The following is a 20937-nucleotide window of genomic DNA, read 5'->3' as shown; positions in this document are numbered from 1 at the left end:
GCGGGGTAACCTCTCTAACTCTTGGTTTCTGCCCTTGGAGCTGCTTTGCCAGTGCTTTTTCTTGGGGAATATTTGTGTTGGTGGGGATCTAATGGAGGGTAAAAAACCAGGATGACTCTGGCAGCCGTGCACCAGGTACTCACTCTGCGCATGCCCTCTCCCCGCGGCACCCTCTGCCTGCCCCACGGCTCACCCTCTCCTCCTCGCCCTCCTCTACATCTGTGCTGCTCTGGGACCAGGGGTCCAGTGTGGGGTCTGGCTCCCCTGCATGCACTGCCTGTGCCCGGGCCCTGCAGAACGTGCGGCTGCCTCGCTCACGGTGCATGTGGTGCGCCAGCTGCGTTGGCCCTTTGGCAGACCCTGCTCCCAGTTGCCTGGAGAGGGCTGGGAGGGTTTTGAACCAGCTGAACCACTCTCTCCTGTTGAGGCTTTCCCAGCAGGGAAGACTCTGCCGGCACTGCCCTGGCACGGCTCCCCTCTCTTCTGCTCCCAGTGCTCCGGCCGTCTCTCTCCTTTCCTCACGGCAGGGGCTGTCTGTGCCAGCCCCCTTGCAGGGGGAGCCAGGGTGGTGATGTGCACGCTGCTCGCATCGTCTTCATCGCTTGGGCTCCACTCGCTCTCTGTCCCTTCTCTCTGGAGCGTGGCTTCCTGCGCTGCTGTCTGGCTCCTGTTGCCTGTCTGCCTGTGCTGTCGTGTGTCCCCTGTCGTGCCACACATCTTCTGGAAGCTGGCGTCACCGGCTCGTGCGGTGGCCCAGGGGCCGAAGCCATTCCACGCGCATCTGCCACCCCTCCGCTGTCTCGGCAGTGTGCGGCTGGGCCAGCATCGATTCCACGGCGCGATCGCATCCCTTGTGATTTGTCTCTCTCTCCCCTCTCTGTCCCCTGCACCCTCTTTCCCCTCCAGAAAGCCGCCGAGAAGCTGAAAGAGGAGGAGAGGAAGCGGCTGGCGGAGGTGGAGGCGCAGCTGGAGAAGCAGCGGCAGCTGGCCGAGGCCCACGCCAAAGCCAAGGCACAGGCGGAGGCGGAGGCGCGGGAGCTGCAGCTCCGCATGCAGGAGGAGGTCACCCGGCGGGAGGTGGTGGCCGTGGATGCCGAGCAGCAGAAGCAGAACATCCAGCAGGAGCTGATGCAGCTGCGGCAGAACTCGGACCACCAGATCAAGTCCAAGGTGAAGCTGATTGAGGAGGCTGAGTACAACCGCAAGAAGGTGGAGGAGGAGATCCGCCTGATCCGCCTGCAGCTGGAGAGCACCGAGAAGCAGCGGGAGAGTGCAGAGACAGAGCTGCAGGAGCTGCGGGCACGTGCCGAAGATGCCGAGCGGCAGAAGCGGCAGGCACAGGAGGAGGCCGAGCGCCTGCGCCGGCAGGTGAAGGAGGAGAGCCAGAAGAAGCGGGAGGCGGAGGAGGAGCTGAAGCGCAAGGTGCAGGCCGAGCGCGAAGCGGCCCGGGAGAAGCAGAAGGCAGTGGCAGACCTGGAGCAGCTGCGGCTGCAGGCGGAGGAGGCTGAGCGACGCATGCGGCAGGCAGAGGCCGAGAAGGACCGGCAGATCCAGGTGGCCCAGGAGGTGGCCCAGCGCAGCGCTGAGGCCGAGCTGCAGAGCAAGAGGCTCTCTTTCGCCGAGAAGACAGCGCAGCTGGAGCTGTCGCTGCAGCAGGAGCACGATGTGGTGGCCCAACTGCAGGAGGAGGCCGAGCGGCTCAAGAGGCAGCAGCTGGAGGCCGAGCGCTCGCGGGAGGAGGCTGAGAAGGAGCTGGAGCGCTGGCGGCAGAAGGCCAACGAGGCGCTGCGCCTGCGTCTGCAGGCTGAAGAGGTGGCCCACAAGAAGTCACTGGCACAGGAGGAGGCCGAGAAGCAGAAGGAGGATGCTGAGCGCGAGGCCCGCAAACGTGCCAAGGCAGAGGAGGTGGCCGTGCGGCAGAAGGAGCTGGCGGAGGAAGAGCTGGAAAAGCAGCGGGAGCTGGCAGAGGGCACAGCCCAGCAGAAGCTGGCGGCGGAGCAGGAGCTGATCCGGCTGAAGGCAGAGATGGAGAACGGGGAGCAGCAGCGCCTGCTCCTGGAGGAAGAGCTCTCGCGGTTGAAGGGTGAGGTAAACGAGGCCATCCAGAGGAGGAAAGAGCTGGAGGAGGAGCTGGCCAAGCTGCGGGCAGAGATGGAGGTCCTGCTGGAGAGCAAGGCCAAGACAGAGGAGGAGTCGCGCTCCAGCAGTGAGAAGTCCAAGCAGCGGCTGGAGGCGGAGGCCAACAAGCTGCGGGAGCTGGCCGAGGAGGCTGCCCGCCTGCGCGCCCTCTCCGAGGAGGCCAAGCGGCAGCGGCAGCTGGCAGAGGACGAGGCCACCCGGCAACGGGCTGAGGCCGAGCGCATCCTGAAGGAGAAGCTGGCGGCCATCAATGAGGCCTCACGGCTGAAGGCGGAGGCGGAGATTGCGCTGAAGGAGAAGGAGGCGGAGAATGAGCGGCTGCGGCGGCTGGCGGAGGACGAGGCCTACCAGCGCAAGCTGCTGGAGGAGCAGGCGGCCCAACACAAGCAGGACATCGAGGAGAAGATTGCCCTGCTGAAGCGCTCCTCAGAGAGCGAGCTGGAGAGGCAGAAGGGGCTCGTGGAGGATACGCTGCGGCAGCGGCGGCAGGTGGAGGAGGAGATCCGCGCCCTCAAGGCCAGCTTCGAGAGGGCCTCAGCTGGCAAGAGCGAGCTGGAGCGGGAGCTGAACCGCATCCGTGGGGAGGCAGAGGAGGTGCAGCGCAGCCGGGAGCAGGCGGAGCGGGAGGCTGAGCGGCAGCGGGCGCTGGCGCTGGAGGAGGAGGGCCGCCGGCGTGAGGCCGAAGAGAAGGTGCAGGCCATCCTGGCGGCCGAGGAGGAGGCCGGGCGGCAGCGGCGGCTGGCCCTGGAGGAGGTGGAGCGGCTGCGGGCCATGGTGGAGGAGGCGCGGCGGCAGAAGGAACTGGCGGAGAAGGAGTCGGAGCGGCAGATCCAGCTGGCACGGGAGGCGGCACAGAAGCGGATTGCAGCGGAGGAGAAGGCGCACCTGGCTGCTGTGCAGCAGAAGGAGCAGGAGCTGCTGCAGACGCGCCAGCAGGAGCAGAGCCTCCTGGACCGCCTGCGCGAGGAGGCTGAGCGGGCCCGGCGGGCGGCTGAGGAGGCTGAGTTTGCCCGTGGCAAGGCCGAGCAGGACGCCAGCTTGTCCCGGCAGCGCGTGGAGGAGGCTGAGCGGCTGAAGCAGCGGGCAGAGGAGGAGGCGCAGGCCAAGGCACAGGCGCAGGCGGACGCAGAGAAGCTGCGGAAGGAGGCCGAGCTGGAGGCAGCGAAACGGGCGCAGGCGGAGCAGGCGGCCCTGAGGCAGAAGCAGCTGGCCGATGCCGAGATGGAGAAGCACAAGAAGTTTGCCGAGCAGACACTGCGACAGAAGGCGCAGGTGGAGCAGGAGCTGACCAAGGTGAAGTTGCAGCTGGATGAGACAGACCACCAGAAGGGCATCCTGGATGAGGAGCTGCAGCGGCTGAAGGAGGAGGTGACAGACGCCGTCCGGCAGAAGGCCCAGGTGGAGGAGGAGCTCTTCAAGGTGCGGGTGCAGATGGAGGAGCTGGCCAAGCTGAAGAGCCGCATCGAGGAGGAGAACAAGGCGCTGATCCTCAAGGACAAGGACAACACGCAGAAGTTCCTGGCGGAGGAGGCAGAGAAGATGAAGCAGGTGGCAGAGGAGGTGGCCCGGCTGAGCGTGGAGGCGCAGGAGGCCGCCCGCATGCGGCAGCTGGCTGAGGACGACCTGGCGCAGCAGCGGGCCCTGGCAGAGAAGATGCTGAAGGAGAAGATGCAGGCGGTGCAGGAGGCCACGCGGCTGCGGGCCGAGGCTGAAATGCTGCAGAAGCAGAAGGATCTGGCGCAGGAACACGCCAAGAAGCTGCAGGAGGACAAGGAGCAGATGCAGCAGCGCCTGGCTGAGGAGACCGAGGGCTTCCAGAAGACGCTGGAGGCTGAGCGCCGGCGGCAGCTGGACATCACGGCTGAGGCCGAGCGCCTCAAGCTGCAAGTGGCGGAGATGAGCATGGCCCAGGCCAAGGCTGAGGAGGAAGCCAAGCGGTTCAAAAAGCAGGCGGAGGAGATCAGTGAGAGGCTGCATGAGACTGAGCTGGCCACACAGGAGAAGATGACGATGGTGCACACTCTGGAGATCCAGCGGCACCAGAGCGATGAGGATGCCGAAAAGCTGCGGAAGGCCATCGCTGACCTGGAGAAGGAGAAGGAGAAGCTGAAACAGGAGGCAGCGCTGCTGCAGCAGAAGGCAGAGGAGGTACTGGGCTGCGGGTCCCCCTTAGTGGTGGCGGTACACAGGGAGGCTGTCCCTCTTCCCAGCCAGCCCACACCATCCCTGGGCGGTCCCCAGGGACCATCACTGGGGATGGTGGGGCTGGACCCCCTGTGCAGGTCAGGGACGTGCGTAGAGTTGAAGGCGGTGGAGCAAAGCCCTCGGGCAGCGTCAGAGCAGGACCCCAAACCCCTGGAGCCATGGAGGTGGGATCCCCACCGCCTGGGCTGGCTCTTCCACCCCATGGCACGTCCTGCCGTGTTCCTCTCTGTGCCCAGCTCCCCGCCTGAGTGCTGGGGGTTCCCTTGTGTCCTTCCCCTGGTCATCCTGCCTCATGTTGTGTGTGGCTCCCTAACCCCAGCTCTGCTCCTTAGCTCTTACCTGTTGTAGAGAGTGTGTGGGTGACTGTGCCTCCGTGCCACCCCTGCCGCCCGTCCCCCTGCCTCAGCCCACCCTCAGTCCCCCACTGCCCTCCTGGGTGTCTGACTGCACTGTTCTCTCTCCCACCCCAGATGCAGGTGGCCCAGCAGGCTCAGCTCCGTCAGGAGACGCAGCTCCTGCAGCAGAGCTTCCTGACGGAGAAAGATGCCCTGCTGCAGAAGGAGAAGTTCATTGAGGAGGAGAAATCAAAGCTGGAGAAGCTCTTTAAGGATGAGGTGAACAAAGCCCAGAACCTGAAGGCAGAGCAGGAGCGGCAGCAGCGGGAGATGGAGCAGGAGAAGCAGCAGTTGAAAGCTATGTTAGAGGAAGCCAAGAAGCATCAGAAGGAAGCTGAGGAAAACGTTCGGCACAAGCAGGAGGAGCTACAGCAGCTGGAGAGACAGCGACAGCAGCAGGAGAAACTTCTGGAAGAAGAGAACCAGAAGCTGAGGGAGAGGCTCGAGCAGATGCAGGAGGAGTACAAGGCTGCCCTGGCCCAGAGACGGGAGATCATGATCCAGACAGATGACCTGCCTGGGGAGGCGGTTACGACAACGCAGCTGCTGGACGTCAAGGCTGTGCCCAATGGCCGGGATGCAATGGACGGCTTAGCCCAGAATGGGGAGCCGGAGTTCGCCTTTGACGGCATCCGGCAGAAGGTGTCAGCAGAGAAGCTGGCTGATGCCGGCATTCTGAGCAGGGAGAACTTGGACAAGTTGGCGAAGGGTGTTGTGAGTGTGGGCGAGCTCTCTCAGAGGGAGGATGTCAAGAAGTACCTGCAGGGCAAGAGCAGCATTGCCGGTTTGCTGATCAAACCCTCCAACCAGAAGATGAGCATCTACGAAGCCATGAAGAAGAAGCTGCTCAGCCCAGGCACAGCGCTGGTGCTCCTGGAGGCACAGGCTGCTTCTGGCTTCATCATTGACCCTGTGCGGAACGCAAGGCTCTCGGTGAACGAGGCGGTGCGAGAGGGGGTGATTGGGCCAGAGCTGCACAACAAGATGCTGTCGGCCGAGCGGGCTGTCACCGGCTATAAGGATCCGTACACAGGTGACAAGATCTCCCTGTTCCAGGCCATGCAGAAGGATCTGATCGTCAGGGACCACGGCATCCGCCTGCTCGAGGCCCAGATTGCCACTGGTGGCATCATCGATCCTGTCAACAGCCACCGCCTGCCCGTGGAAGCCGCCTACAAGCGTGGCTACTTCGATGAGGAGATGAATCAGGTCCTGTCTGACCCCACTGATGACACCAAGGGCTTCTTTGATCCCAACACTCAGGAGAACCTCACCTACCTGCAGCTCATGGAGCGGTGCGTGACTGACCCCGACACAGGGCTGTGCCTCCTGCCGCTCACTGACCAAGCAGCCAAAGCCAGGGAGCTGGTCTACACCGACAAGGAAGCCAAGGACGTCTTCAAGAAGGCCACAGTGACAGCACCGTTTGGCAAGTTCCAAGGGAAGACGATGACCATCTGGGAGCTCATCAACTCTGAATACTTCACTGAGGACCAAAGGCGGGACCTGATCCAGCAGTACAGGACTGGCAAGATCACAGTGGAGAAGATCATCAAGATCGTCATCACGGTTGTGGAGGAAAGTGAGAAAAAGAGCCAGATGTGCTTTGAGGGCCTGCGGGGCCCCGTGCCTGCTGCCGAGCTGCTGGAGAGCAAGATCATCAACAAGGACCTCTACAACCAGCTGCACCAGGGCAAGAAGTCCGTAAAGGACGTGGCGGAGATGGAGTCTGTACGGCAGTACCTGAAGGGCATGGATGCCATCGCTGGTGTCCTGGTGGAGTCTACGGGTCAGAAGCTCACCTTCTACGAGGCCCTGAAGAGAAACCTGCTGAGGCCAGAGGTTGCCCTGTCCCTGCTGGAGGCACAAGCTGCCACCGGCTACATCATTGACCCTGTGGGTAACAAGCTCTTCTCCGTGGACGAGGCAGTGAAGGCCGAGGTGGTGGGGCCGGAGTTCCACGAGAAGCTGCTGTCGGCAGAGAAGGCGGTCACTGGCTACAAGGATCCCTACACGGGTCAGACGGTTTCCCTCTACCAAGCACTCCAGAAGGGCCTCATCCCCAGCGACACTGGGCTCCGGCTGCTGGATGTCCAGCTTGCCACTGGCGGCATCATCGACCCCGTCAACAGCCACCGGCTCCCGCTTGAGGTCGCCTACAAGCGCGGCTACTTCGACCCAGAGATAAACAAGGCTCTGACTGAGTTCCAAGATGAAGCCAAGGCTTTCTACTGTCCCAACACCCAGGAACACCTCACCTATGCCCAGCTGCAGAAGAGCTGCCACCGTGACAAGCAGACTGGCCTGTGCCTGCTGCCCCTGTCCGACAAGGCAATCCAGTCACAGCAGGAGGAGGTCTACACCGACAGCCAAGCCAAGGAGTGCTTCGACAAAGCAACCATCGAGGTCCCAGTGGGCAGCATGAAGGGCCAGACAATGACCATCTGGGAACTGATCCACTCTGAATACTTCACAGAGGAGCACAGGCGGGAGCTGCTCCGACAGTACAAGACCGGCAAAGTGACAATCGAGAAGATCATCAAGATTGTGATCACCATCATCGAGGAGGCAGAGACCAAAAAGCAGGAGAAACTGACATTCAGTGGTCTGCGTGCTCCGGTGCCAGCCAGTGAGCTGCTGGAGTCCTGCATCATCAGCAAAACCCAATATGAGCAGCTGAAGGAAGGCAAGAAATCAGTGAAGGACCTCTCGGAGACAGATGCAGTGAGGAGATTCCTGCATGGCAGTGACTGCATTGCCGGTGTCTATGTGGAGGCCACCAAAGAAAAGCTGAACATCTATGAGGCCATGAGGAGGAACCTGCTGAGACCCAGCACTGCTGTGGTCCTCCTGGAGGCCCAGGCAGCCACTGGGTTCTTGATCGACCCTGTGAAGAACCGTAAACTGTACGTCAATGAGGCGGTGAAGGCTGGCATTGTTGGGCCTGAGCTGCACGAGAAGCTCCTGTCTGCTGAGAAGGCTGTCACGGGGTACAAGGATCCCTACTCGGGCGATACCATCTCCCTGTTCCAGGCCATGAAGAAAGGGCTGATTGTGAAGGACCACGGCATCCGTCTGCTCGAGGCCCAGATCGCCACCGGCGGCATTATCGACCCTGTGCACAGCCATCGCCTGCCCGTGGAGGTGGCCTACAAGCGTGGCTACTTCGACGAGGAGATGAACCGGACCCTCTCCGACCCCACTGATGACACCAAGGGCTTCTTCGACCCCAACACTCAGGAGAACCTCACCTATGTGCAGCTGAAGGAGAGGTGCATCGAGGATCCTGAGACAGGCCTGTACCTGCTGCCTCTGCGGGAGCCTGAGAAGCCAAAAGTGGTGGAAACCACTCATGTGTACACAGAAGCTGAGACACGGAAGGTGTTTGAGGAGACACAGGTGGACATCCCTGTGGGCAGCCGGGCAGGCTCCTCCATGTCACTGTGGGATGTCATGCACTCGGACCTGCTGCCCGAGGAGCAGCGTAAACATCTCATGGAGGAGTTCCAGTCGGGCCGCGTGTCCAAGGAGCGCATGATCATCATTATCATCGAGATCATCGAGAAGACTGAGATCATCCGGCAGCAGAATCTCACGTCCTATGACTACGTCCGGCGCCGCATCACAGCTGAGGACCTCTTCGAGGCCAAGATCATCACACAGGACATCTACAACCTACTGAAACAGGGCTCCAAAACCTTCCGGGAGCTGCTGGATGTGGAGACTGTCTGGAAGTACCTTTATGGGTCGGGCTGCGTGGCTGGCATCTACATCCCCTCCTCCAAGCAGACTCTCAGTGTCTACCAGGCGCTGAAGAAGGGGCTGATCAATTCTGAAGTGGCCCGCTCCCTCCTGGAGGCCCAGGCAGCCACCGGCTTCATGATTGACCCCACGAAGAACGAAATGCTGACTGTTGATGAGGCGGTCAGGAAGGGGGTGGTGGGGCCAGAGATCCACGACCGGCTCCTGTCCGCAGAGAGGGCTGTGACCGGCTACAGAGACCCCTACAGTGAACAGAAGATTTCCCTCTTCCAGGCCATGAAGAAAGATCTCATTCCCAGCGAAGAGGCCCTCAAGCTCCTGGACGCCCAGATTGCCACCGGCGGCATAATTGACCCTCACTTGGGCTTCCACCTGCCCTTGGAGGTGGCTCTCCAGCGAGGCTTCATCAACAAGGAGACGTACGACATGCTGTCGGAGCCCAGCGAGGTGCGCAGCTACGTGGACCCCTCCACAGATGAGAAGCTCAGCTACACGCAGCTGCTGAGGCGGTGCCGCAAGGACGAGAACACCCGGCTCCTCCTGCTCCCGCTCTGCGACACACGGAAGCTCACCTTCCGGGGCCTGAGGAAGCAGATCACGGTGGAGGAGCTGGTCCTTTCGCAGGTGATGGACGAAGCCACAGCCCAGCGCCTCCAGGAGGGTCTCACCTCTGTTGAGGAAGTCTCTAAGAACCTGAAGAAGTTCCTGGAGGGCACCAGCTGCATCGCTGGCGTCTTTGTGGACTCCACAAAGGAGCGTCTGTCCATCTACCAGGCCATGAAGAAGGGGATCATCCGGCCTGGCACTGCCTTCGAGCTCCTGGAGGCACAGGCGGCCACGGGCTATGTGATTGACCCCATCAAGGGCCTCAAGCTGACAGTGGAGGAAGCCGTGCGCATGGGCATTGTGGGCCCCGAGTTCAAGGACAAGCTGCTCTCTGCTGAGCGGGCTGTCACTGGCTACCGGGACCCCTACACCGGAAAGCTCATCTCCCTCTTCCAGGCTATGAAGAAGGGTCTGATCCTGAAGGACCACGGGATCCGCCTGCTGGAGGCGCAGATCGCCACGGGAGGCATCATTGACCCTGAGGAGAGCCACCGCCTGCCTGTGGAGGTGGCCTACAAGAGGGGCCTCTTTGATGAGGAGATGAATGAGATCCTGCTGGACCCTAGTGACGACACCAAGGGCTTCTTCGACCCCAACACAGAGGAGAACCTCACCTACCTGCAGCTCATGGAGCGGTGCATCACGGACCCAGAGACCGGCCTGTGCCTCCTGCCTCTGAAGGAGAAGAAGCGGGAGAGGAAGACCTCCTCCAAGTCCTCCGTCCGCAAGCGCCGGGTGGTGATCGTTGACCCAGAGACAGGCAAGGAGATGTCCGTGTATGAAGCCTATCGCAAGGGCCTCATTGACCACCAGACTTACCTGGAGCTGTCAGAGCAGGAGTGCGAGTGGGAGGAGATCACCACCTCCTCCTCCGATGGCGTGGTGAAGTCAATGATCATCGACAGGCGCTCGGGGCGCCAGTATGACATCGACGATGCCATTGGCAAGGGTCTGATTGACCAGTCAGCCCTGGACCAGTACCGCTCGGGCACCCTCTCCATCACCGAGTTTGCTGACATGCTCTCTGGCAACATGGGTGGCTTCCGGTCGCGGTCGTCCTCAGTTGGATCCTCCTCCTCCTACACTGTCAGCCCAGCCCTGTCACGGACCCAGATCTCCATGTGGACTGACCCAACCGAAGAGACTGGGCCAGTGGCAGGCATCCTGGACACGGACACTCTGGAGAAGGTGTCCATCACGGAGGCGATGCGCCGCAACCTGGTGGACAACATCACAGGGCAGCGGCTGCTGGAAGCCCAGGCCTGCACCGGGGGCATCATCGACCCCAACACCGGTGACAAATGCACTGTTGCCGATGCGGTCACCAAGGGCCTGGTTGACAAGATCATGGTGGACCGCATCAACCTGGCGCAGAAGGCCTTCTACGGCTTTGAGGACCCGCGGACCAAGACGAAGATGTCGGCAGCGCAGGCCCTGAAGAAGGGCTGGCTGTACTACGAGGCCGGGCAGCGGTTCCTGGAGGTGCAGTACTTGACAGGGGGCCTGATTGAGCCCGATGCCCCAGGCCGTGTCTCCCTGGATGACGCGCTGCAGAAGGGCACCATCGACGCGCGGACTGCCCAGAAGCTGCGGGATGTCAACACCTATTCCAAGTACCTCACCTGCCCCAAGACCAAGCTCAAGATCTCCTACAAGGATGCCATGGACCGGAGCATGATCGAGGATGGGACTGGCCTGCGGCTGCTGGAGGCCTCCTCCCAATCCAGCAAGGGCTACTACAGCCCCTACAACATCAGCAGCGCTGGCTCCACCTCCGGATCACGCTCGGGCTCTCGCACCGGCTCCCGCTCAGGCTCCCGGCGTGGCAGTTTTGACGCCACTGGCTCCAGCTTCTCCATGACCTTCTCTTCCTCCTCCTACTCCTCCTCGAGTTTCGGGCGCAGATACACGGGGGGTACCCAGGGCACCGTGGAGGAGGCTGCCCTTGCCCTCGCCCTGGCTGCATCCAGAAGCTGCGGGTGGGAGGCGAGCAGGGAGTGCCCCGGGGTGTCTGGGCCCCTGCTCCGCGTGGCCTGAGACCTGCCAGCCCCCTGAGGCGCCGCCTCACCCGCTCCGCATGTGGCAACGCTGCTGGCTAATCACTAGTATTTTTTTTAATTTTGAACCTCCACTCTTCTCCCAAAGCAGTGCCTCAAGTTTAACCAAAAAGACAAGACTAATAAATTAATATATGCGAATGTGCTGACAGTGTTTGTATATTAAGAGACAAGAGAGAATACACACTACCCTCCCCACCCTGCGCCCCAGGAGCCGGACACCGTTCCTGCTCCTGGCCGTGCCAATCCCGCCGCTGCTCGCACACGGCGCGGCCGAGCCGGACACCAAGAAAACAGTTCCCTGTTTGGATCTAACCACTTAGCACTCTTTTGTAATTAACCTGCCGGCTTCAGCCCCTGCACCCCAAAGGAGGAGACTGCCTTGGCCCTGTGGTGCACCCCACTGCAACCAAAGTGCCAGAGGAGGACATCACCAGCTCCTCGGCACTGGACAGCCAGACACACCACACCAGCCCTGAAGCTGCTGCCTGGACCCCTTCCACGCGCCCTCAGTGCAGCGAGGAGGGGGCTCTGCACCCCGGCCCCCCGAGCTGCCCCATCTCCCTGCCTTGGCCTCCCGGCACGTCCCCACCACCACGCCGCAGAGCCGGTGCCCTGACCGTAAGTGCCGCGCTGGCGCTGCCCGGTGCTTCCGTGCCCTGCGGGGGGACCTGCCTCCGCTCGCCACTTCGCCCGCCGAGGGGCTTCGCTGCGTGCCCGCCTCCGCCAGCCCACCCGCTCACCCGTCCTCCGGGACGCGCCCGCCGCGGTCGGCCGGTCTGTCTGTCAGTCTCTCCGTGTATCTGGGAAGTGCTTCTGCTCGAGGTTGATTTCCTCACACTCATGTGGCTCCATGACCCGTTGGCAGGTGTCTGCCAGGGCCCGCGCCCTAGCCTGGGTCTGCGCAGCTCCTGCCCCCAGAACCCCCCAGAGCCGTGGGGGTTTTCCTGACCCTCACAAAGGGTGTGAGGGCCATGGGACCCCTGCAGCACAGGGTGGGCCGTGGGATGCTGTAGCAGCCTGGCACACACTCACGTTAGAAATAGGCAGATTTCTGTAAAAACAGCCTCCTTTTCGTTCTTCGCGTTAATTCCATCCCCCCCGGTTCATCCCCATGCCGGCGCTAACGCGCTCTCTCTCTGGCAGACGTCTTTTTCCAGTCCCAACAAAGACCTCCCAGTGCCGCTGGGCGAGCTCCTGAGCTGGGTCTCCGACATCAGCAGGTCGTGGATGGGCTTGAGGGGAGCCCCGGAGGCGGCAGCTGCTCGGCCGTGCCCACCTGCGCAGGTAACGCCGACCTCCCCGGTCTGTCCCGGTCCCACAGCAGGTGCGCGGCGCTGACGGCCGGGCTTGGTGGCTTCATTTCATGGATTGTTCTCCCTGTCTCATCCCATCTTTTCTGTTCGCTTTGTTGTAGTGTGGCTGGATGTCCATACCACTTCCCCTCATCGCCGCCATGGAGCCCGTCCCCCGCCCTGAGGCTGGTGGGACCGCACCTGAGGACACAGGGACGTTCTCCCTCACCCTTTGCACTTGCCAGAGTCCCCTGACAGAGACTGGGGCCACGGTGCCCGAGCAGCCAATGGCCCAAGAAGCACCCGCAGGGTCACCCGGCCCCCACTCGCCCCACACACTCCCTCCTCCCTGGGGATGGCCTCCTGGTGTGGTGTCGGGCTCACTGCGGATCTCCAAAACATCTCCTCCTCCCCACCCGCTCTCATCTGCCACCTGTAAATCCTGTCATGTTACCCTCCGCCTCTGGTGTCATTATTGCTCTCATGACCCCATTCAGCTTTGCATGAGGTGCCCCTGCATGCAGCTCCAGGACAGTCCCCACTCCCAGGGCCCCCCACACCCCGGCCATGACTCATCGGGACACTGGGGGTCCATGGATTACCCAAACACATCTCTTTTTGGGGGCAAAACACTAAACTTGTACATACCCCGAAGTGTCTGTAAAAGGAGCAGTGTGGACCCAGGGCTCCCCTGCAAGGGCAGTAAAGGAGAATCCTCTGAAACCAGCCGGCAGCTCTGCGTGATCTGTTCACTCCCTGGCCTTGCCACCGTGGCCGTGGGCTCCCATTGCCTCCTGCAGCTTCGTGCCATGGGCTGTATGGGCTGCTGCAGGCCGTGGTGAAGTGTGTCAGGGTGCCAGGGGTCTGACCAGCTCCTGGGCCTGGGTGTACCCATGGTGCTGCCAGGCACAGAGCAGGGCCACGGGGTCGTCCCCAGAGCTGGTGGCACAGCTGACACTGCTGGGAGGTCCATGTGGGTGCAGCATTAGACCCCTGGTTTTGGGGAGTGGGTGCTGCTGGTTCTGTGGGGGCTTCTGAGCATTGCTTGTATGAGGACAGACTTGTCCCTTCATCAGTGGGGCTCTGGACTGGGCAGGGATGCTGTCCTCCATGGCACTGTTCCCATGTGTGCTGCTACCACTGCCAGTGCCATGGCCTCTGCCCGGTGTGGGCTGTGCTGTGGGTGCCCTCTTTGGGCAGCGGGGGCTGTTGGGGGTGGATGGCAGCAGTCAGCTGTGGGGCTGAGGGGCTCTGGGGGGATGTGATGGCCTGGCAACCACTGGTAGGACAGCAGCATTCAGAAGGGAAAGCCCAGCAAACCTGGAGATGTCAGTGCAGCCACTGGCACAGGTGGCTCGAGGGGTCTGTCCAGCCCAGTGAGGCAGGTGCAGCCCAGGCTGGGACTCCCTGAGCACAAGGGTCACCCCATGGCAGCGCTAGGAGCCCCAGGCACTGTGCCAGGAGTGCCAGAGCTGTCAGGACCTTGCAGGACCCCTTCAGCGTCCAGGGGCTGCTGGGGTCTCAACTGTGCCAGGGCCAGCCAAGCATGTCAGCAGCCCCGGGTGGGGCTGGCCAGGACAGATGGTGGTGGCTGGGCAGGACGTTAATTGCATTGTCCATCAGCAATTAACCGCAGCGTCCGTCTGTCCCCACCAGCAGTGGGATGAGGCCGTTAGGCACAACCGGGCCGGGGGGGGACTCAGGGGGGCTGCAGGCTGCTGCAGCCATTGGGGGGCTCAGGAAAGGCCCCAGAACAGCAAGACATTCCCACAAGCTGCTCAGAGCCCTGCCCTACCTCACTGGTCCCCCAGATATTCCTTGTGTCCCCCGGATGTTCCCTGCTCCCCCAGATATTCTTTGCTTACCTCCCAACTTCCTGACTCCTCCCCCAGGGTGAGTAACCTCTCCTAGAGCTCATGAGACCACCAAGAGCCCTCTGACCCATGGCCCAGTCCCATCTCATGGCCTGGCAGCCCTTCACACCCCCCCATCCCCAACACTGGTGGGTCCAACTCAGTTTCCCGGTGAGAAACGCCCCTGCTCCCAGGCCCAGCCGTGGGACTCACATCCATGTGCCGAGGGGGACCCTCTCCCCCAGACCCCTTCGGCCCCATGCCGGGGACCTTCCCTGGCGTGCCTCAGGCAGTAGGATCCCCTGCAGTGGCTGGCAAAGGAGGGTGAGGAGGGTGGAATGCCCCGAGATCCAGGCTCGGGGGTGAGCCAGCCTCTTCCCCCACCCAGCACCCTGTCCCCTGCCCACGGACACTCTTCATCATCTTGTGCTGCTCCGTGTCACCCTCCTGCCTCACCGATACCCCCTGTCCCTCCCACAGCCCCTTCAGCACCGAGCGCCGGCAGCGACCCGGCCAAAGCCAAACTCGTCACCATGGAGAACTCCACGATTTTCCCCATTTTAATGCCCTGCATGTCATCCCGCCCTGCTGCTGCGGAGGCTGGAGCTCACCCTCCCGCTCCCCCGAGTTAAACCATCCCTCAGAACCGCGCTGGCACGGCAGGCACCGGGTGCCTCCCCGGCCGTGCAGGGGTCCCTCGCCCCCCGCCGGCGTTCGGGGCGTGAGCGGCAGCACCGCCCGGTCCTGGCCGTGCTCCGTCGGGCGGGACCCGTGGCCAGTCCCAAGCGTGGCCGTGGCCACCGGCTCGGCCCTGCTGGCACGGAGCAGCTGCCAGCTCGCTGTGCCCACCGCCCCGGGCGCTGCTGGCTCGGCCCCCGCCGCGCCGGGAACGCTCTGTTCAGCTTCTCCACAAAGGCCGGCCGGCCTCTCCCACGCCCCCCCCGAGCCGGGCCGCTGAACCTCCCCATGGCCAGCGACCCCAGACCCCCCCGGCCGTGCCGCTGAGGCTCGGAGCCCGGGTGCGCCGGCCAAGGGCGGCTGTGCCCCGTGTGAAGCGCTAATGCTCCGTGCCCCTGAGCCGCTGCTGGCTGGAGCGGTGAATTCCCCGGTGGACCGGGGATGGTGCTGCCCCAGGGCTGCCGCTCCGTGCCCCTGAGCCGGGGCCGCTGCTGGCTGGAGGGATGAATCCCCCGTGGAGCAGGGATGGTCGCTCCGTGCCCGTGTGCCAGGGCCGCTGTTGGCTGGAGCGGTGAATTCCCCCGTCCCCGGTGCGAGCGGGGACGGTGCTGCCCCAGCGCTGCAGCCGCCACGTCCCGCCGGGCACCGGGCAGCCCCCGGGCACCAGGGCCAGTCGGACGCGGTGTTGCGGTGCGGGCAGCGCGGTGCGGGACCGGGAGCTGCTGCCAGGCAGCTCCAGAGCTGTTTGCTCCGGCTCTCACGGACAGCCCGCGGTGTCCGGTGCCCGAGCCGGGGCTGGGGGCTGGTCTGGACCGGCCCCGCAGCGTGCCGGGGCAGGAGGCGGCTGTGGGACCCTCACAGGGATGGGGGCACCCCGTGTGTCCCAGCACCCGTTTGGGGTTTGCTGCTCCTCGCAGTCCCGTGTCTCTTGGCACGTCCCGACTGGAGCAGCCGGTGCAGCCGTGCTGGCACCGTGTCTGGGGCAGGCTGGCAGCGATCATCGGGGCTCCAGCCCCAGCCCCAGCAGCCCCGGCTGAGTTTGGGCTGGAAGAGCTTTTCCCAGTGCCCACCTGAGGCAGCATCCTCCACCTGCCTGGTTCCCTGTGCCCAACCCCTGGCAGCAGGGCTGGCACTGTCACACTGCAGTCCTGCCCTGGGACGGGGGCACACAGGATCAGGGACCACCGGCGTGGGGCAGGAGGGCTGCGGGACCACCTGTGACTGCACTGGAGCTGCCACAACCCCACGAGGCACGGTGGCCCCGGCTGTGCCATCCTGCTCCCTCCCTGCACCTGGCCCTGGCAGGGGGAAGCAGGGTGCTGCTGGTGGCTTTTCCAGCTGGTGGGTGGCACTGGTGCCCGTGCTGGGGCAGGTGCCACGCCGTGGGTGTGTGGGTTGGTTGGGGGCATCATGACAGCAGTGCCTGCTGTGAGCACATGTCCCCAGAGCATCCCCGATGGGACTGAGCCCTGCTGGCACTGTGAGCATGAGGAGCTGCTGTGGCACCAGCACCCAGCACCTGCCTGATGCCTCTTCCCCTGTCCAGGGAATTCACAGCTGCTGCTGGTGGGGCTCCTGACCAGGCCCTGGCTGAGGTTCCTCGTGCAGCAGACACATCCCAGGCCTCCCCAGCCCCCGGTGCTGCAGCTCCTGCTCAGCTGCCCTCTGTCACCTTCCCCAGGTCCATCCATGGCAGCAGTGCCACACCCCTCCTGCACCACGGGGGTTTTGTCTCCATTTATCCAGCTCACATTCCCTGGCTGTTTCCCCTGGTACAATATCTTGGAGATGTGGTCATGTCCTTGCTTAGGTCTTGGGCTCAGCACCATCGCTGTGGCTGTGCCCCATTTCCCTCACAGTGGGGGCCCTCCCTCCTTGTGCTCAGCCAGGTGACCTGGCTTAATTAATCAGGGTTAACGACCAGTTAATTACAGGGAGCAGCATCACCCTCAGCCTCTGGGTGCAGGCTTGGTGTGATCCCTCCTGCCAGTCCCGCTCTCCACTGGGGCACGAAGGAGCTGCTGCCTGTTCGTGCCCCATGTCCATGGGCATGAACAAACATTGCTGCTTTGTAGAGTTCAGTGTTTGCCCGGCGTTTTCTCCTCTGTGTTGTGGTAAAGTGGCTGCACTGGCAGCACCTGAGGAGCATCTGGTCTGAGACACCGCTGCTCCATGCCAGAACAGGGGCTTTTCCACGGGCTGGTTGGTAATTTTTTGCTGAGAGTCAGTTTGCTCTTTGGTTTGGGCTCAGCCAGCAGCTCCGCAGTGCACAGAGCAGGTGAAGGGACACCAGGGACCAGATGTACCCCCAGAGACAGCAGGGTGAGATCTGGGAGCGATCCCAGCTGGAAAAGGTTGGGAAATTGAGGTGCACCACAGGAATGCAGAGGAACTGGAGCCAAGCCTAAAGCTGCAGGTACTGGTGATGGCTGGAGCACAGGACAGACGGGGGCATCCTGTCCAGAGCAGCTCTGTCCCAGCTGGTGGGGATGGGCTGTCCCTGGGGAGACACAGCAGCGCTCCAAACCTCCCCACTGTGGAGCTTTGTCCCCTGCCCCTCTGCCAGGACTGTGCCCACCGTCCCTCTGCTCTCCCTGCAGGTGCACTGTGCTGCAGAGGACACCGGAGATGCTGTGGAGGGCTCGCCGTGGGACAGGGAGGAGGTGGAGAGGTATGGGCACAGCTGGGCGCTGCCAGGGGCACCGCTGGGCACTGCCAGACGGGTGGTGCCGGGAGCTGCGGCCGTGCCCGGTGTCCGCACCTGACGGTGGAGCCGCGGCCATGCCCGGTGTCCGCACCTGACGCGGGAGCTGCTGAACCCTTCAGGGGGGTCTGGGCCAGCGCTGGGGCGGGGAGGGCGTGGGCTGGCTGTGCTGGGGCCAGCAGCGTGTGAGCGAGCGCAGCCGTGAGTGCAGGTGCGGCTGGGGCCAGCAGCGTGTGAGCGAGCGCAGGTGTGACTGTGGCACACCTGGGCCAGGTGGGCAGCGAGCCCGGAGTTCAGGGCAGTGCGGGGACAGGGGACAGTGGCCATGTCCCCCACAGCCCGGTGTGTCTGTGGCCAGCAGGGTGGGAGCGAGCTCAGCCGTGAGCTCAGGTGTGGCTGTGGCACACCTGGGCCAGGTGGGCAGCGAGCCCAGAGTTCAGGGTGCTGCTGGGACAGGGGACAGTGGCCGTGTCCCCCACAGCCCGGTGTGTCTGTGCTCTCTCCCCAGAGCCTGCCTGCGCTCCGAGCAGAGGCTGGAGGTGCAGGAGCAGCTGCTGGCCCTGCGGCACTGGCTGGACGCCGTGGAGAAGCGGCTGCTGGCGCTGCCAGAGCCCGGCACGGCCCTGCAGGTAACGCCTGGCCCCGGGCCGTGCAGAGCCGGGCAGGACCAGCCCACGTCTGCACCGAGGCTGGTGAGGTCTTGGTCCTCGCGAGGGAGGAAGGCACCTGGCCACAGCTGGCTGGGAGACCCTGCAGCACAGCCCTGAACCGGCCGGGGTCGGGTCTCCTGTGCCCGGCTCCCTGTCCCCAGCCCAAGGGTGCTGCTGGCCTGGAGGGAGCCCCATGGCCCTGGTAGGGCTCAGGGTACCACTGCCTTGGAGCCCTGCTGGCCACAGGGCCACCACCTGCACTGGTGCCACTGCCACAGCTCGTGGCACTGTTACCTGGGTGTGGGAGAGTGGCCAAACACCAGGGGTGCACAGCTGGGCACAGGGGGTGTACAGGCTGTGTGAGGGGTGCACAGGGGGTGTACAGGCTGTGTGAGGGGTGTACAGCTGGTAACAGGGGCTATGAGACTGAGTGAGGGGTGCTCAGCCGGGCACAGGGGGTGTGCCCCTGTCAGGACAGGTCGGATGTGTGCCCAGCCCTGCCTGCAGAGCCTGTGCTGCTGTGCCCCCTGCCCAGGCACAGGGGGTGTGAGGCTGTGTGAGGGGTGTACAGGTGGGCACAGGGGGTGTGAGGGGTGCACAGCTGGGCACAGGGGGTGTACATGCTGTGCATGGGGTGTACAGCTGGGCACAGGGGGTGTGAGGGGTGCACAGCCAGGCACAGGGGGTGTGTGAGGGGTGTCCAGCCAGGTACAGGGGTGTACAGCCAGGCACAGGGGGTGTGAGGGGTGTACAGCTGGTAACAGGGGCTATGAGACTGTGTGAGGAGTGTACAGCCAGGCACAGGGGGTGTACAGGCTGTGTGAGGGGTGTACAGGTGGGCACAGGGGGTCTGAGGGGTGTACAGCCGGGCACAGGGGGTGTGAGGTTGTGTGAGGGGGGCACAGCCAGGTACAGGGGTGTCCAGCCAGCAACAGGGGGTGTGTGGGTGTGCACTGTGTGTACACCTGGGCACAGGGAGAGTACAGCCAGGCAGAGGGGCTGTGCACCTGTATCAGGGGAGTACAGCCAGGCACAGGCGCAGAGGGTGGGAGGCTGTGTGAGGGGTGTACAGGTGGGCACAGGGTGTGTGAGGGGTGTACAGCTGGGGCCAGGGGGGGTGAGGCTGTGTGAGGGGTGTACAAGTGGGCACAGGGTGTGTGAGGGGTGTACAGGTGGGCACAGGGTGTGTGAGGGGTGTACAGGTGGGCACAGGGGGTGTGAGGGGTGTACAGGTGGGGACAGGGGGTGTGAGGGGTGTACAGCCGGGCACAGGGGGTGTGAGGGGTGTTCAGCTGGGCACAGGGGGTGTGAGGCTGTGTGAGGGGTGTACAGGTGGGCACAGGGGGTGTGAGGCTGTGTGAGGGGTGTACAGCCGGGCACAGGCTGTGTGAGGGGTGTACAGGTGGGCACAGGGGGTGTGAGGGGTGTTCAGCCGGGCACAGGGGGTCTGCCCCTGTCAGGGCAGGTCGGATGTGTGCCCAGCACTGCAGAGCCTGTGCTGCTGTGCCCCCTGCCCAGGCACAGGAGGTGTGAGGCTCTGTGAGAGGTGTTCAGCTGGGCACAGGGGGTGTGAGGCTCTGTGAGAGGTGTTCAGCTGGGCACAGGGGGTGTGAGGCTGTGTGAGGGGTGTTCAGCCGGGCACAGGGCGTGTGAGGGGTGTACAGGTGGGCACAGGGGGTGTGAGGGGTGTTCAGCTGGGCACAGGGGGTGTGAGGGGTGTTCAGCTGGGCACAGGGGGTCTGCCCCTGTCAGGGCAGGTCGGATGTGTGCCCAGCACTGCAGAGCCTGTGCTGCTGTGCCCCCTGCCCAGGCGCGGAGCCGCAGCGGGAGCAGCGCAGTGGGGGCTGCCGGCCGCCCCCTCCTCGCCGCCCCTCGCCGGCTCCTTTTGTTCGAGGCCTGGCCGGCACACGGGCTCCCTCGGCACACATGACGGCACAAACTGAAAGGGCCATTCATCCCGGCCCCGGCGCAGACAAAGCCGAGGCCGCACAGAAACCCACCCGGCTCCCGGGATCTGAGGCTGTGCATTCCAGCCGACCGCTCCCGCCCGGTGCCCCGCGCCGGGCTCCCCTGCCCGGGGCGCCCGTGCCACCCCGAGCCCGGTACCTGGGGCTGCGGAGCGTGCCGGGCGAGCTGCCGGCGGGCGCGGGGGACGGAGGTGGCGAGTGGCTCCGAGCTGCATCCTCGGCCCCTGCCCAGCTTCTGCCTGGCAGGCCCCGGCCGGGCTCTGCGGGCGCTGTGGGTGCCCGGAGTTCCGTGGGGCTCAGCCCCCGCTGGTGCCCGGCCCCTCGGTGCCAGCAGAGGAAGGCTCCAGAGCCGTGCGGGGAGGATGATGCCGAGCTGCTGCAGGACGGCGCGGAGCCACCGAGGCCCTGGCAGATGCTAATTCCCGGCAGCGTCTCTGGCAGCAGACAAAGCCCCCGGCCCCGCCGCCCGCCGCTCCCAGGAGACCCCAGGGAGCCCCATCCATCAGCGTGGCCGACGCGCCTGCAGCGGCCCCCCGGCTCCCGGGGCCCAGCGAGGGGCACCCGTGCGGCTCTGGGGGGCAGGATCCAGTCCTGGGGGGCTCCCAGAGCCTGGGAGGCCGAGCCAG

The 20937-nt window shown here is 64.1% G+C and overlaps 1 protein-coding gene across 1 annotated transcript in view; it reads left to right on the top strand.

Moving 5' to 3' along the window:
- The window catches only part of PLEC (plectin), a 108636-nt gene that overhangs the window by 48147 nt on the left and 39552 nt on the right, over window positions 1-20937 (top strand). Inside the window, exons 32-37 of the mRNA XM_066571308.1 lie at window positions 907-4287; window positions 4815-11135; window positions 11519-11785; window positions 12311-12451; window positions 17591-17661; window positions 18203-18323. Coding sequence (XP_066427405.1) covers window positions 907-4287; window positions 4815-11135; window positions 11519-11785; window positions 12311-12451; window positions 17591-17661; window positions 18203-18323 — 10302 coding nt within the window. The remainder of the gene's footprint in view (window positions 1-906; window positions 4288-4814; window positions 11136-11518; window positions 11786-12310; window positions 12452-17590; window positions 17662-18202; window positions 18324-20937) is intronic.

Source organism: Molothrus aeneus, unplaced genomic scaffold (assembly GCF_037042795.1).
Source record: "Molothrus aeneus isolate 106 unplaced genomic scaffold, BPBGC_Maene_1.0 scaffold_43, whole genome shotgun sequence".
NCBI classification, from domain to species: domain Eukaryota; kingdom Metazoa; phylum Chordata; class Aves; order Passeriformes; family Icteridae; genus Molothrus; species Molothrus aeneus.
The sequence above is the reverse complement of the archived record's forward strand: the minus strand, read 5'-3'. Positions and strand labels throughout refer to the sequence as shown.